General features: G+C 45.2%; 1 protein-coding gene across 5 annotated transcripts; it reads left to right on the plus strand.

The window, feature by feature from the left end:
• Window positions 1-2,921: 2,921 nt before the first annotated feature.
• S1PR3 (sphingosine-1-phosphate receptor 3) lies at window positions 2,922-11,640 on the plus strand. 5 transcript variants are annotated; one of them, XM_067316639.1, is made up of 2 exons: window positions 2,922-3,175; window positions 8,455-11,640. In XM_067316639.1, the coding sequence occupies exon 2, from the start codon at window positions 8,633-8,635 to the stop codon at window positions 9,776-9,778; it is 1,146 nt and encodes a 381-aa protein (XP_067172740.1). In that variant the 5' UTR covers window positions 2,922-3,175; window positions 8,455-8,632; the 3' UTR covers window positions 9,779-11,640. The 5 variants fall into 5 exon arrangements, with proteins under 5 accessions (XP_067172740.1, XP_067172745.1, XP_067172742.1 ...); XM_067316644.1 differs by lacking the exon at window positions 2,922-3,175 and adding an exon at window positions 3,593-3,670; XM_067316641.1 differs by lacking the exon at window positions 2,922-3,175 and adding an exon at window positions 3,777-4,037.
• Window positions 11,641-14,949: the final 3,309 nt, after the last annotated feature.

A 14,949-nucleotide genomic window follows, 5' to 3' on the forward strand; every position in this document is an offset into this window, starting at 1 on the left:
AGAAAGGACATCCAAAGCTACAGCCTTCATCTGAGCTTGCAATTAGCTTATCAGCAAGGAACTTCTCTCCGTTTTTAGCACCCCAAATAATGATCTGAGGGAGGAGGGGGGAGACGTGAATAGAAGATATGTATGTGTCTGGTTATTGGGTCTATTGATCGTTTCTAAGACAAACTCTGGAACGCCATGTACTACAGCAACGTTAATGTTTTACAGTGCTCTGAATCAAACTATTGTTTCCAAAGAGCACCATTTTAAATATCTGAATTCAAATGCATTCCATTTATGAGACGCTGTGATTCTAACTGTGTTGATAAAACTGGGTTAGAAATGTTGAAGTAACAGATAGGATTTGCAGGATCTTGGCCTTGAACTCTCCTGTGACGCTTGGGATTTCCGGGGTTACAGCTTGACAGCTTTCTTTCTGAAGAAGAAAAAAGGGCAGATACTTTTAAAACAAAGAGAGAAACACAAAAGAATTCAGAAAATAAATAGTGATGGTATACAAGTGCATGAAGACGTGGAGAACAGTCCTAATTTTTGAAGTTTCAAAAATCCCTTCTTAACTGCAATTGACAGATGACTTTCTTGCTTTATTAACCAAATAAATTTTGGTCACTGCAGTTTAGGGCTCAAAAGCATTCCAAAGAAAATTTCTTTTTTTCTTTTTTTATATTATATCAAATTAAAATATTAATTTCACTTATTTTCATTTCTATTTTTGTTTTAATTCTTTCTAAATTAAACCATATTGCATTCAGTCTTGGCTTAAAACTGAAATGCAGACACAGAAATGAGCACTGAAAAGGGGTTAAAAATTAAAATATGCTGTAGCACTCCATTACCTAGACATAGCAATGCATAATATATCTCATTAACAGAAAAAACTATAAACTCAGCAGCAGTGGAAAAAGTAGAGAGCTAAAATATGTTAAAAAATAATTACATAAATTGCATGCTAGTTTGAATTGCAGTTTTAAAATTGCCCTGTTCGTGTTTTTCTTGCATACAATGCCAGGAACCCTTTTCTAAATGATGGCACATTCACTCAGGAACACCAGGCAATTAAATCAATTAATTAATCAATGCTTTAAAGCATTTGTTGAACATCAGTACAAGGAATATTGTAACTAAGACATTAATAAAATACAGCATGAAAGATTTTTTAATCTTGATAGAGTGAAATGACCACAATTCCATCAGGCCCTAAACAGTTAACCGAAAAAGGAGTGTCTTCGAAGACTTAACCGTAACTACTATGTGAAAAGCATAATATTATCCTGTCACACAATCTGTTTTGTCTGCATAGAAACCACAATATCTGTTGTCTGAGGGTAACTTCAGCTTCTCTATCATTTATTGTATAGGTATTCATTTGTAACTATGCAATATTGATAAACAGAAATCATTTGAACCCCTCTTAACTTTAAGCATGTGCTGAAAACCCATTATATCAATGGCATCCATCTTTCACTGAATGCGTTGGCTCAAATGCCATATGCAGAAGTCAATAGGTTTTTTTAACCACCTATTCTGTGTGTAATGCACGCTACAGGAAAACCGAGTCAGCGGTGACCGCAGCATGCCATGAAGACCAGGACATGTGAAATTAGAGTTGTTTTTTTTCTACATTTCATTCGGCACATGGAAATTAACTGGCCATTTTACCAGCGGGTCACCTAGGATCTTGAGCTCTTTGCCGCTTCTTGTCATCAGTTTTAGTTTCCCTTTCGAGTAGCCTCAATAACATCTCTGCTCTCATGTTATTCGTCCTGTTCGCCCAGCTCCTTATGAACCTCCAGGCCAGGACAGGCTCCAGATCCCCACAAAGTTCAGTCTGTGACCTCCTGTTGCTATGAAAACTGACCCTTATTCCTAGCCTCTGCTTTCTATCTCTTACTTGATTATCACTCCTTTTATCCCAAGACAAAAGGGGGTGCAACTGCAGGGGGTGCCGGGTGGCTGCCAGAAACTGCTGCTCACTGACCTGCAAAAATGTCAGCAGCCGGACACTCCTCCAGCACCATGTGGCCAAGATCTGTTTGTGGTGATGGAGACACCAGCATCTTGCTGGGGCACACTGGTGGGACTGCATTGCTCTAGGTAATTCACAGGCAAAGAAGGGCTTCGGATGGCCAAGACCACTTTTGGAGGTCTCTGTTAGAGATGACATGAGCCACACCATCCATGCACCACTTTCCAGTCCACTGCAGAGGACATCCATCCTACTGAGGATCTTGTAGGAATGAGCTGCTACAAGGTGGTGGCGAGCCAGACTGAAGAAGGCACATCAAATCCATGGCAGGCCTTGTCTTGTGCCCTTTCTTAGGATAGTCTGATGAGCTATTTCTGGCTCCTTTCTTGAAGGTGCAAAAAAGTAGTAAAGGAAAAACAAGGAAATAGGGGAAGAAAGAAGGGACTTGTGTGACCTAGGACTTGACAGCATGACACAAGTGGTCCCTATGAGGGCTACAGAGCTTCTGGGGCTTCTGAGGACAGTGCTTTACAGGGAAACTGTTGGACAACACTTCTCCATGCAATGAGAGACCTCAGTTCAGAGGCCAGAAGTCTGCTCTGCTGTAAAAAGTGGTGTGTGCTTTCATCTGGCATGGAAGAAGTTTTCTACTCCCCCTTCCTGCCACAGAAGAAAGCAGCTTGCATGGAGCACAGATGATCAGCGGCCAACAGAGGTGACACTGGCACCACCACTGCTTGCCACTTTAGCCATGCTTAGTGGGGCTGTAACCACTGGGTCCACTGACTTAAAAGGGTCCTTGTGTCTTGCACCTGTGCAGTCCCTGCTGGCGACTGCAAAAGTCCTACAGCAAAAGTGTTTTCTCCGTCATCTTCAGTAGATTAAAAGCAGTCACCAAAAAACGCTACTTGTTCTGGTACTTGGACTTTGTTTAAACTTGTGGCTTTTTAAAGACTAGCTTCTTCCAGGACTTTTCCCTCCTCTAGAACGGGAGTGCAGGCAGAACAACAGCTGCACCCGTGGCATGAGGCCCAGCGTGACGATGCTCCGCTCGAGACAGGAGGCTCCCAAGAAAAACACTGATTGCAGCGAGACGACTGGGCAACCCCACACACAGGGCTGCTGCAGCGCTCCTGCTCGCGAGCTCATTCTAGCCGTGTCCGACAGAAAGCTTTGCCGTACCCCACAAGCACCTTACAAGTACGTTTAATTAGGAGGTTCTAGGATTTCAACCTTTTTTTCCCAGCGCGCCGCTCCCATCCCCGAGGCAATCGACGCGTACGTCGCTACCCTCGAGCCACCTTAATTCAGCCGGCCGCTCCGCACCTGAGGGGGACGAGCGCGGCGGAGGGCGCAGGGAGGCGAGGCGAGCGCGGCGGCGGCCCAGCGCTGCGGGCTCCGGCTGGGCAGGGCCGGGCCGGCGGCGCTTCCCTCCCTCCCCCCTCCTGCCCTCCCTTTCCTGCCCCGGCACCCGGCACCCGGCACCCGGCGGCGCGGCGGCGCGGCGCGGTGGCGGCGCGGGCCGGGCCGGGCCGGGCGGAGGGGCCGGGGCCGGGGCCGGGGCAGGGGCCGAGGCAGGGGCAGGGGCCGGGGCCGGGGCCGGGGGCGAGCGGAGCCCGCGGGGCCGCGCCGGGCCGCGCCGAGCAGCCGCGGGGCGGGCGGGCTCCGGCCGCGCAGCAGCGGCAGCGGCAGCAGGTACCGGGCGCGGGGGGGCGCGGGGGGGCGCGGGGGGGCGGGCGGGGGAGCCGCCTCCGGGGCGGGGGGCTGCTCGGAGCACCGCCGCCGCTGTGCCGGCTGTGGCCCGCGTCGGCTTTGCACTTTCGCAGGCGCCGTGCGCTGTCGGAGGTTTCCTGGCTTTGAGCGGCGCCGCTTGGCTGGAGTCACCGCTTGCCGGGGCAGCTGGAAAGTTGCTGCGGAGGGGGTTAGGTGAGGATGCGGAGCGACGGCGCGGCAGCGGCGCTGGCTTGCGGCAGGTCGGCGAGAAAGCTGAGCTCGGGGCAGCTCGCTTGAGCGGAGCAGTGCTTTTGGCTTGGAGAAGTCGCGCCGCGGAGCCGTCGGTGGGGTGCGTGTGCTGCTTGAATAACTCGGGCAGAGTCTGGCTCACCGCGGGAAGCTCTGCAGCCGCGCCGATTTGCAAACCGAAGGCTTAGTCTTGCCGGTGAGGGGAATAGGCGGGGAGCACTAGGAGCGGTGAGAGGAAAGGGGTAAACGTGCCTTCCTTTAATGTGCTTAAATGCACAGGAGGAAACCGGTCGGGAGCTCCTGTGTGAGATATGCACGTGCGCTACCCGGGATTACAAAATGCAAACTGATGCTGTCCAAAATCCAGAAGCCAAGAAAAATAATCGTTTATTAAAGGCTTTTCCTAGGCTGTAAGTTGCCAGCACATTCATCTAAAAAAATAAATAAATAAATAAAACCTTTCTAAAGTTTATTTGAGTTGTCCAAGACATTGTTCTGCGGCAGCTGTTTGTTGTCTGAACTCTGTTTGCATCTAGCACAGCTCAGTTTCAGAGTGGAAATGTGGATTGAAATGCGCTGTTGTTCTCCAGAGCCCTTTCTGTTCTTAAATTTAACACTGCTAGGGTGTGCCTGAAAAATTACACGTATTTGCTTTTCATCGGGAAAGGCTTTAAAAATAAAGGAAATTCACACAAGTTTGGCTTTGAATATGCATTCTTGTCTCCCCCTTCGCCTTTCTTAAATTGTCATTTGTGGCCACAGCATATGGCTGTGCGTGGAGAAGAAGGGCGACCAGGAATGTGTGTGTGTCGGGGGGAGGTCCTCCTCGGTCGGGTCTTTTCATTGATACTTGGGAGGTAAGAAAATACAGTTTGCAGCCGAGTTATAGTTCAGTTGCAGCTGGGTGTGCTGAGTGTGTAGCGTACCATGGTCTGGCGTGGACGAAAGTAAGAGACAGTAAGTTAAATCCTGTTCTCACTCGCACCTTACAAATTGCTTTGACTTCAGTGTGAGTGAAAGTTGAGAGCAGTTTGGCTTTAAAAACAAGTTCTCATTGGCTCTTTGCACTGCAAAGCGCCGGGTGACAGTGGGGAGATGGTCGGAGAAGTCCTCGGCTCGCTGGGGGGCTCCTGCCGGGGCACCGTTGTCGCTGCTCGGGGCAGGGGGAGGTTTGCTGGGGAGGGGTTGTGGAGGGGGCTCAGCGTCCCTGTTAGCGCCAGCCCCCTGGTGCTGGCCTGGCACTGGGAATTGCACGTTCCCGGAGAACGGCCGCAGGCTGCCTGGGCTGGCTGCACTGCGCGGGTGGCAGGGGCGCCCCGGCGGTCCCAGGGCCCCCAGCAGCTGCGGGGACCGCAAAGCCGGTGGTGGGGCTGGGCGGCTTCCCAGGGCCTGCGGATGGCCCCTCTCTGCTGGCTCCATCCTGGCCGCGGGGAGCACCAAGGTCAGCCGAATCGTGGCGGGAGGTGACTGAGTCGTCCCTCACATGGCCACAGCTTCCTTTATTTGAGCAATTTGTCAGTTGCCGGTTTGACCACAGCATCCGTGAGGAAGCATAGCTGGATCCCTCCTCTGCTTCGTACCCTGCGCAGTACCCGGCAGAGCAGCAAGAGGGATGCTCCCGCTTGCTTTAGAGTGAATAAAGCTGACTTCCAGCAATATCGAGGGCTTGGGGTACTGAGGTACCTAACCAAGGCAATGCTCAACATGCGACGGGCCACACGCACGCTTTTCAGGCCCTTTTTTGAGAGTCCTGGTTGAGGTCCATACTTTACATGTGATCAGGACAAACACTGTGAAGAATAAGCTGTAGAGCTGTCAGGAAGCAGTGACACAAGTACGCTGGAGCTGGCTGTAGATATCTTATTATATGTGGCCAACTTTAAATTTGCTGACTATTAAAAATGAATGGTCTTCTCGAGTTGCTGGTTACAAAGCAGGAAAGAAATGAGAACATTGTTTAAAAAGAAATATGGCTGAAAAATATTACCCTGAAATGCTGCTGATGGAAAAGAATGAATTTTAATTCATTACATTATTATTTATATTAACTTTCCAGTGGCCTGCCAGTGAGACCCATTCTCCGAGAGTCCCGACGAGTAACACTGCTTCTTGCAGGCAGTGGTGGCAAGACCTGTCTTGCAGCAGGGACCTTGTAATACTATTACAGCCTCCACTGCCTTGCCACAGGACTGCCCAAGGCAAAGATTTACTTTTACTGTGATCCTAAACTTGCTGCAATAATATTAACAGAAGTAGTCGTTAGGAGCAATGGAAGAAGAGACCTGGTGTGTTTTCTGCTGATTTTGCCACTGTGCCTTCAGCTGGGGGAGCTGGTCTAGTGCCGTTGCCCTTAGTAGAGTAATGACAGTTTTAGCTGCTGAGTGGTGACTGATAAAGTCCAATGTCTGGTGTATCATTTTCTTCATGGAAAGAAATATATTTGTCCGTCGATCTAGCAATAGGATGACTTGGCTTGGAGAAGCCTTGCTGAAATATTTATTTTGTTGCATGTGCTGCTCTTAAATGATACTGTGTATGACTCCATTATGCAGCCATCAACTAATCATCTGATGAATGTTGCTGGTTGAGCTGTGGTTACCAAATACTTTTCTGGCCAAATATAATTGTTTATTGTACAGCGGGAAGCACTTGCAATTCATATGGCTACACTGAGATTTTGTTAAAAGACAATACAATGAGAGGCTGTGATAGTTTCTGTGATAACAGTGGGCAGATTGTAACCGAGTTACAACTGTGCTGAACTTCAGCTGAGGTGAAGCTGCTCTGCTGAAGAGCTTCAGAAATGCTTCAGAAAAAGCGTCAGCCACTCGAGGGCCCCGATCTATCCCTGGGAAGTGCGTGAGGAGGGGGGTTGTCTCACAGTCAGAGAGACGACTCAGGACACCAGACTTCAGCTGCATTTATTGGACAATATGGGCCTCATCTCGGGGGTCTCTTCACCACAGTAGTTAGGGCTTAACACCTAGAATGGACTAAATGTAATAATACGTAAATTACTCTTTCAGGAAATAATTTTAAAACTTTTCGAATGTATTCATGAATTCAAAGCAAGTCACTGTAGGCTTTTGTCAGATTATTTCTTTGCTGAAGGAGAGAATCTGGGGAAAGGGAGGGTGGGAAAAAGGGCTGTGGGTCACCCTTTACGTCCCTTGACGTTCATATGGGCTGTGGTTTGCTCTTCCCCTCTTCCAGAAGGCACTTGAAAATGCATCTCCCACTTTTCAAGGGCCCAAATCAGGCTGCTAGAGTAGCAGTTGCTTTCGTGTTTTTATGATCTTCAGAAACCTGTTTATTTTCCAGTGAAAGTACAAACACTTATATAGTAAATTTAAGCCTGATGACAGTAAGCTTGCTTGCCTGTGTTACCTAGGATAATCTGGAGATTCCTTGGGGTCTAGAGACCACAGGTTGAAAAGTGTTGGTGTGCTGGACCCTGGGGGGCACTGAGGTGTCTCAATTTCTTCTCTCGATACCCTTCCTTTGAAGGTGTCTTCCAGAGGCTTGCAAAATGCTCGTCACCCCTGGGTAAACAGTATGGTGAGGTCAGGAGCTCTAGCTCTTAAAGAGTTTCTGAAAATAAGCTCTTTCATTTTGGACCAATAGAAAGTGCTCTCCCACTCAGCACGACTTTTTATTTTTGCATTTTTCCCAGAAAAAAAAAATGAAACATTTACAAATTTTGTTCAGATGAAAGCAGTTCTCTCCTCCTCCCCATCCTAGTTGGATTTTCCTAGCCCGAAAACTGGCTATCCATTCGTTCTTACTGTTTGGGGCACAAGCACTGTTTCTCATTGGAGTGTGCAGCATCTAAACTGTAACATTTCTTGTAAAATCTTAAGTGCTTCTGACATAGCCTGATATTTTGCTAATCTGTGCAGGTCTCTTCAAATATTTATATATGGCAATGAAAAAAAAAGACAACTAGGAGAATCTGCTGGGAAAATGCAATATATCAAAGTCCATGGGAAAACTTTGCAGTTAGACCTAGTCATAATTTAAAGAAAAACAAAAGTGAAACAGAAAGGACTATCAAAGATGTTATAACATGCTCCTTTTTTAAACATTAAATACACATCTTGCATACAAAAGTGAAGGGAAAAAAAAGTAAAGTTGACCAAAAAGCCCAGTATTGTGAAATTACTTTTTATCTGGGTGGTACTTCCAGAGATGTGACTTAATATGTTTATCTGAGCAATGGCAGGAGAAAGCCACCTAATCTGAGTAGGAAGTGGGATTGATTTTATGGTGACTGCCTTTCAGAGCATCTCCTTAATTATAAATAGCCTGATTTTGTACTGTTAAGCAGTTTCTCGCGGTGCTCTGGTATTTCTGCGGCAGAGCTGTGCTCATGTAGACCATGACGGACAGCTTACCCAGGGTCACCTCGATGGATGCAGTCCATGTCCCCCTCACCACAGCAACAGTACCCGTGCGGGCTGCAGGAGACATCAGATGCCAGCAAGACTGATGTGGCCTTCTGCTGTTTTTGTTTTCAGGGCCTGGTTTGATAGTCACTGTCCCGAATTACCATGAGAGTAGCGCTGGAGCCTGGGGTCCCTGCCGCCTGCCCAGAGGAGTGCTTGGAGGAGCATGGTTTGATCTCCCTCTTGTGGAAAATTATTGGAACTAAATTCATGCGATATTAAAGAGGCGAAGAGCCGCATTGGCTGACAAATGATGGCAGCCATCACTGTGCCACCTGCCTCTCTCGGTGGCCCCCAAGGAGGCGAGGAGATGGACTCCCTGATTGTGCTGCATTACAATTATACAGGAAAGTTTATTCCAAGAGAAAAGGCAACTGATAAGGTAGACCTGCCAACTATTGCATTTCTCCTCTTGTGTAGCTTTATAGTCCTGGAAAACTTGATGGTGTTGATTGCTATTTGGAAAAACAATAAATTTCACAACCGCATGTACTTTTTTATTGGCAATCTAGCTCTCTGTGATCTTCTAGCTGGGATCGTTTACAAAGTAAACATACTTATGTCTGGGAAGAAAACTCTGAGCTTGTCCTCCACAGTCTGGTTCATTAGGGAAGGCAGCATGTTTGTTGCCCTAGGAGCTTCCACTTTCAGCTTATTAGCAATAGCTATTGAGCGGCATTTGACTATGATTAAAATGAGGCCTTATGATGCAAATAAGAAATACCGAGTGTTCCTGCTCATTGGAATGTGCTGGCTGATTTCGGTCTCCTTGGGTGCCTTACCCATCCTCGGCTGGAACTGTATAAACAACTTACCGGATTGCTCGACGATTTTGCCTCTTTACTCCAAGAAGTATGTTGCATTCTGCATAAGTATCTTCATAGCCATTTTGGTAGCTATCGTTATCCTTTATGCGCGTATCTACATCCTGGTGAAGTCCAGCAGCCGCAACGTCACTAACCACAATAACTCCGAGCGCTCCATGGCTCTCCTTCGGACGGTTGTGATCGTCGTTGGCGTCTTCATTGCCTGTTGGTCACCACTCTTCATTCTGTTCCTCATCGATGTGGCCTGCAGGGTCAAGGAGTGCTCCGTCTTGTACAAAGCCAACTGGTTTATTGCTTTGGCCGTCATCAATTCTGCAATGAATCCCATCATCTACACTTTGGCCAGTAAGGAAATGCGTCGGGCTTTCTTTCGCCTTGTCTGTGGCTGCCTGGTGAGATCCAAAGTGGCCAGATCCTTGCCTATTCAGCCCACACCAGATCACAGTCGAAGTAAATCCAGCAGCAGCAATACCCAGAAGCCAAAGGATGATTTTCCACAGATGAATGTTGCCTCATGTATCATTGAGAAAAATGAATCTTCATTTCAGAATGGAAGCTTCTGTAAATAAAAGACTCCTCAAGACAAGGACTTTTCTGTGGCTTTTACAGTTAAACTACAAATGGAGTTCCAGTGTTCATGCACTTAAATCATAGGGGAAAACACTAACCACTTATTTAACTTTGAGGACTTATTTATCAGCAATCATTTGCTTTGGTAGTCATTCAGCAACGCACCTGATTCAAGAGAACTTTTCATGCTCTCCACCCAACAGCTGGGACAGAGTCCATACATATCCAATGACGTTGTACACCGCAATGGCATTGCATATTTATGGTTATATATGGCACTGCCTGATCTTGCAACATATCTATAAAATCTGTCAGAAACTTCACCATTCACTAAACACTGCCAATGATCAGAAAATGAGCCTGATTATTGCTGATTGGGAAAAAGGCTCATTACATATGTTGGCGATTATAGTTATCTGTATGTATCTTGCTGTTATGTTAATGGCCTTGCACGTATGTGGTATAAATAGCTGTATATTTGTACAATTCCTTATTAAAAAGTCATTGTTTGGCAAGAGTTTACAATATGCTAAACATTGTATTGCAGTATACAGTGTACGATGACAAATTATACAAGTAGATAGATGTGTTTCAAAGAGGATGTTTGAAAACATTTGAAGAAGTAGCTTTAAACTGACACAGGAACTTTAACATGCCATATCAATGCAGTATTTTTATTTTTTCACTTAAACTTTTCATGTTCAATGAAAGACAACATGACAGTTGTCACTGTGGCATTTCACAACTTATTTTAAACAAACGGTAGTAAATAACAAGCAGTAGCAAATAACAATTGAGAAAGGATATATACGTTCGTTATTTAAAATAGCTAAAATGTGACCCAACAATACACATATATCAAGTGTATGTACTATTTCAATGCATATATTTTTACTTACTATTTCAATGTATTTAAAAATGTATGTCAAACCCATGTACACCTGTATACCTTGTAAATGCACTACCTAAGCTGAGATTCTTCAGTCCTGAAAAGGAGAAGTAGCATTTCAGAAAGCAATGAACCACAACTAGGTTTTCTTGGGGAGTTCCTAGTTTTCTCTCCAGGCACTACTGTGGCATTGGATCATATTATGGATTTGGTTGGGGAAGAAGTCCAGCTAGCAGGACAAGATCCCGCTGTCTGTTGGTGGAACCTTATGCTTCTCCCAACCTCTGGGTGCTTTTGCAGACACAAGAGGGAAGATGCAGTACAGCAGGATCACAGTGAGGCGAATATCTCCGTATATACCTGACCTTGCCTTGGATCTGGAATGAGAGCCCATTCAGTTTGGAAGACCTTCCACCTTTCCTGGAGCCCCAAACTTACTCTTTAGAGAGGTTGTTCCAGAGAAATCTCTATACAAACAGCTCCATGGTTCATCGCTGCCTTACCAGGCTCCATTCAGGATGGTGGTCCATTTCAGAGGGGGTTCCCGTGACCTGTAAGGATTAAGACATCATGAACATTTGGGGTCAGGTACCCATGAACGTGGTCCGTGGTACTTCCATCAATAGTACTTCAGGGCTGGAGGCTTCAGTGGAGGTTGAAGGGAAATGCTCAAATGAGTTCCCGTTGTCTTTCAATAGGAGTATAACCGTCCAGCTTTCTTGGGCTCTTGTGAAGATTCCTGTTTAATGTCTCAAACCACACCTTGCCTTATGCACAATCAAAAGTTGAGGGTTTTTTTTAAGTTCATAGCTTGTAAAAGTTGATCCTTAGCTTTACTCCTGTCTCAATCATTTAATGCAACAGCATTAAAAGACTCTCTCCAAGTATGTACAGTGTATAAATCATGTAATGTATGTAGCAAAAGCCTTTAAAATATAGAGGTTTGCATTGTCATTATCTTTTACGTGGTAACAGTCTACTTGTAAGTTTTATGCTATTAGACAAGTATAAGAACAAAGAAAAACAAAAACTACATTTGAAAGAAACAACTGCAAGATAGTAATAAATATGAAATAATTTCTACCAAAAATGTTGAAAAGCAGTGCACATAGAGAAAAAGAGCAAGCTAAGCTAAGCATGATAAAGGAGTGAGAACTGCAGAAATATAGGCTGGGTCAGCAGCTCCATGGCTTGGTTAGAAATAGAAGTGATTGCATTGCAATGTCATGGTTTAGGTTTTTAGATCTTAGACTGCTGTTTGGCTGTATTTTCAGACTTGAAGATCTCCCCTGAAATGGTCTCTTTGAAAACTGCCTGCTAAAATGCTTACATGTTTCTAAATGTTAGCTTGAGAGGTGGTGGCACACAGCAGCATTCCTTGCTACAGTAAATGAGAAGGGCCTTAGCAACGCAACTGCTTGAGAAAACATTGCGGCTGACCCAACACCAACTCTCACGTTAAGGATGTTTTGCATGACTCTCCATATTTAGATGAGAAATAAAAATGAAAAACTGTAATAGACAAAGTCCACGGACATGCCCTTAAAAGTGAGTTTTAGCAGCGGGCTTCTAGCCCTGGCTATTGTTAGAGTTGATCCAAGGTGTGAGCAACACAAGCAGCTCTGCTGTTTGAGGCCCTGTGACTCTTTGTTAATATGAAAACCTTTCACTCTGCCTTGATTTCCAACCCTTATTTTGGATCTGTATTTTTTTTGGTAGTTCACTGCCAAGCCATACTTGACAGCAGGCTCCTAATGCTCATAGGTTCACATACAAAGCTAATATAATATACAAAGTACTTCTGACTGAAGAGAAAAAAAATCCATTGGGGATATGCTTTTCAGTGGGTACATCCCACTAAGACTTACTAGGTGAAAGCCAGATTTAGAAAGATTTCAGAGTAAAATTTCAGAGAAGGCCAAGTCAAGGGCTTAACAGCAGTGGACCATAAAGAACCAGAAAGATGTCCTGTTCTTGAAGCTGGAGAAAGCTGGAGGAGAAACTTCTTTCCAGAGCTTCTGTAGAAGCTTTTTTCCCCCTAAAATATTAGAAAAATCCTTAAAATACAACACAGAATCCAAGTTGTTCATCATCTGGGCTGATTTGACCCTACAGGAAATCTGAATCAGGTCTCCTTTAAGTAACTGGTTTGCTTTACATGGAGCAAAAGCTATAAAGCAGACAGACATTTCATTCATATTATTTCATGAATTGGAATATTTATTTTTGTTCTGGATTACAAAAGAAATGCAAAAGAAACCACCTAAGGGAGAAAAAAGCTTTCACAAGAGGCTTTCACAAGAGGCTTATTGCCAACAGTCTTACAGAGTATTTTCAACCCATTAGGTACCATAAACATTTAGAAAACTTTCATTTAAACCTCAAACCTTTGAACTGAAGTGGTTATGTAGCAGTTGTTTTTCATAGAAATGCAAAAAGGTTTTGGCCTTCTATAGAAAGTGTACGTTTAAACTACAGATGTCATGCCTCAAAGCACTGCCTGCGAGAACGTTATGTCAACCGCATATGGTAGGTTGTCTCCGAGTCTGCCGTGGTTGAAGTCAGAGGCAGGTTTTGGCTCTGATTTCCTGGGAGCAGGCTCAGACCCTAGGCTCAGACCCTAGGCACAAACAGCAATGCACACAGCTATTCCCTAAGAAAGGCACATTTTACAATAAGCATCTGTAATTAAGGGTGCAACATCACCTACAAGGTTTGTCATTTCCAATTGCTCCAATAAGGTAAATGGAAACCAAATGTTACTGTAAGAGCTAAAGAAGCTGGGATCCTGAGAGCAGCTGGTCCATTTCTGCTGAGCTTTGCTGGAGTCAACATTTAACTGGCTTTGTTGGTGCCATTTAACTCTGGATTTCCACCAATATAATTAGCAGCACTAGCTTGGCCGTTGACTTCACTGGGAGCTGCAGACCCAGCTCCCACCTTGAGCCTGGAGCCCATCCTTGCTCATGGCAAAACTCGGGAGGGGCTGACGCAGCAGCAATGCTCAGAGGGTTTCTGCTCAGCCACCGTCAAGCCGTGGGGCCAGCCGCAGCCCTGAGGCCTCATAGCATCTGAAGGAGGCCAGAGGCGTCTGCACAGCGGGTGGGAGGGAGATGGTTTGGGAGCATCAGCCCTGCTGAGCTTCCTGCCAAGGCGAAGGGGTTGTCCCTGCTCCTTGGCACACCGGCCCTTGCCCAGGGGTTGTCCTTGCCATCAGCCACCAAAGAGAGGCTGTGCGGTTGGCCACCCTCCCCTATGCAGCATGCCGGGTGGGAACGCCACCTTTCCAGGTCAGGCCACTGGCTGGGCTGGAACGAGGGGCCCCTAGGAGCAATTACTCGCTTCTGAAAAATGGTATTTTGGCAAAGTGGAACTCTTGGAAAGCAAAATCACCTCTGTCAAAGTCATTGGGGCTCCTCTAGTGCAAAGTCAGTGCAACTGAGGTCAAACACATCATATTTTATTTGGTCCTCTGTCATTTTTGGTCCCTGTTTCTACTGAGATGAGAAGTTCATTGACTTAGTAATACTCACTATCCAAATAAGCCCTGCAGAGTTTCATTTATTCTGCTTCAAAGCAGACATCTCTCCAATCAAATGTGAAAAAAAATAGGCTATTAGGGAACCTGAGTGCAGGAGAACAAACACAGGCCCACGTTCTGTACATTTAGATTTGGTAGTAGTACTGCTTATTTTATTACTTCTGTTACTCATATACAAACTGAATAATCAAAAACCAGTTGCATGACACTTATACTTCAAATCATGTTGCTTGAAGACTTCCTCAGAGACAAAATTTGCCTATACAATCAAAATGCCACGATCAGCAGACCGGCAAAAACTTGAGATTTAGTAAAGTATTTCACAACAGATTTCAAGTCTGGAGTCACAAAAGTTGCTGGGAATATAAATGATCACAATATTTCTACACACACTATTTTTCCTGCGAGTCTCAGTTTAAAATGTTTTTCAAGTAATAAATGCTAATAAATACCAAATGTACAGCCAAACTCTCTCTTACAGCAAAATAGTCACTTTTTTGTTTTGTTTTTGCTGTTTACACAATGCAAAGAAAAAAACATTTACCTCAAAAGAAGAAACCTGGCTTCTTTCAAGATTTAACTCTGCAATACTTTACTTAGAAGCAGCTATCACACCAATCCAGCCACAAAGGACACAAATATACATCTTCTACCAATTACAGTCTTTACATTCATTACCTCATATGAAATTTCACTTTTTTTGAATGAATATTTGCCCAGGTGTTTTTGGTGGGTTTTGC

This window comes from Apteryx mantelli, chromosome Z (assembly GCF_036417845.1).
Source record: "Apteryx mantelli isolate bAptMan1 chromosome Z, bAptMan1.hap1, whole genome shotgun sequence".
In the NCBI taxonomy this organism is placed as follows: domain Eukaryota; kingdom Metazoa; phylum Chordata; class Aves; order Apterygiformes; family Apterygidae; genus Apteryx; species Apteryx mantelli.

Coding starts and splice junctions, on each gene's coding strand:
- S1PR3 (XM_067316639.1), top strand. CDS start 8,633: ATGATGGCAGCCATCACTGTGCCACCTGCCTCTCTCGGTGGCCCCCAA.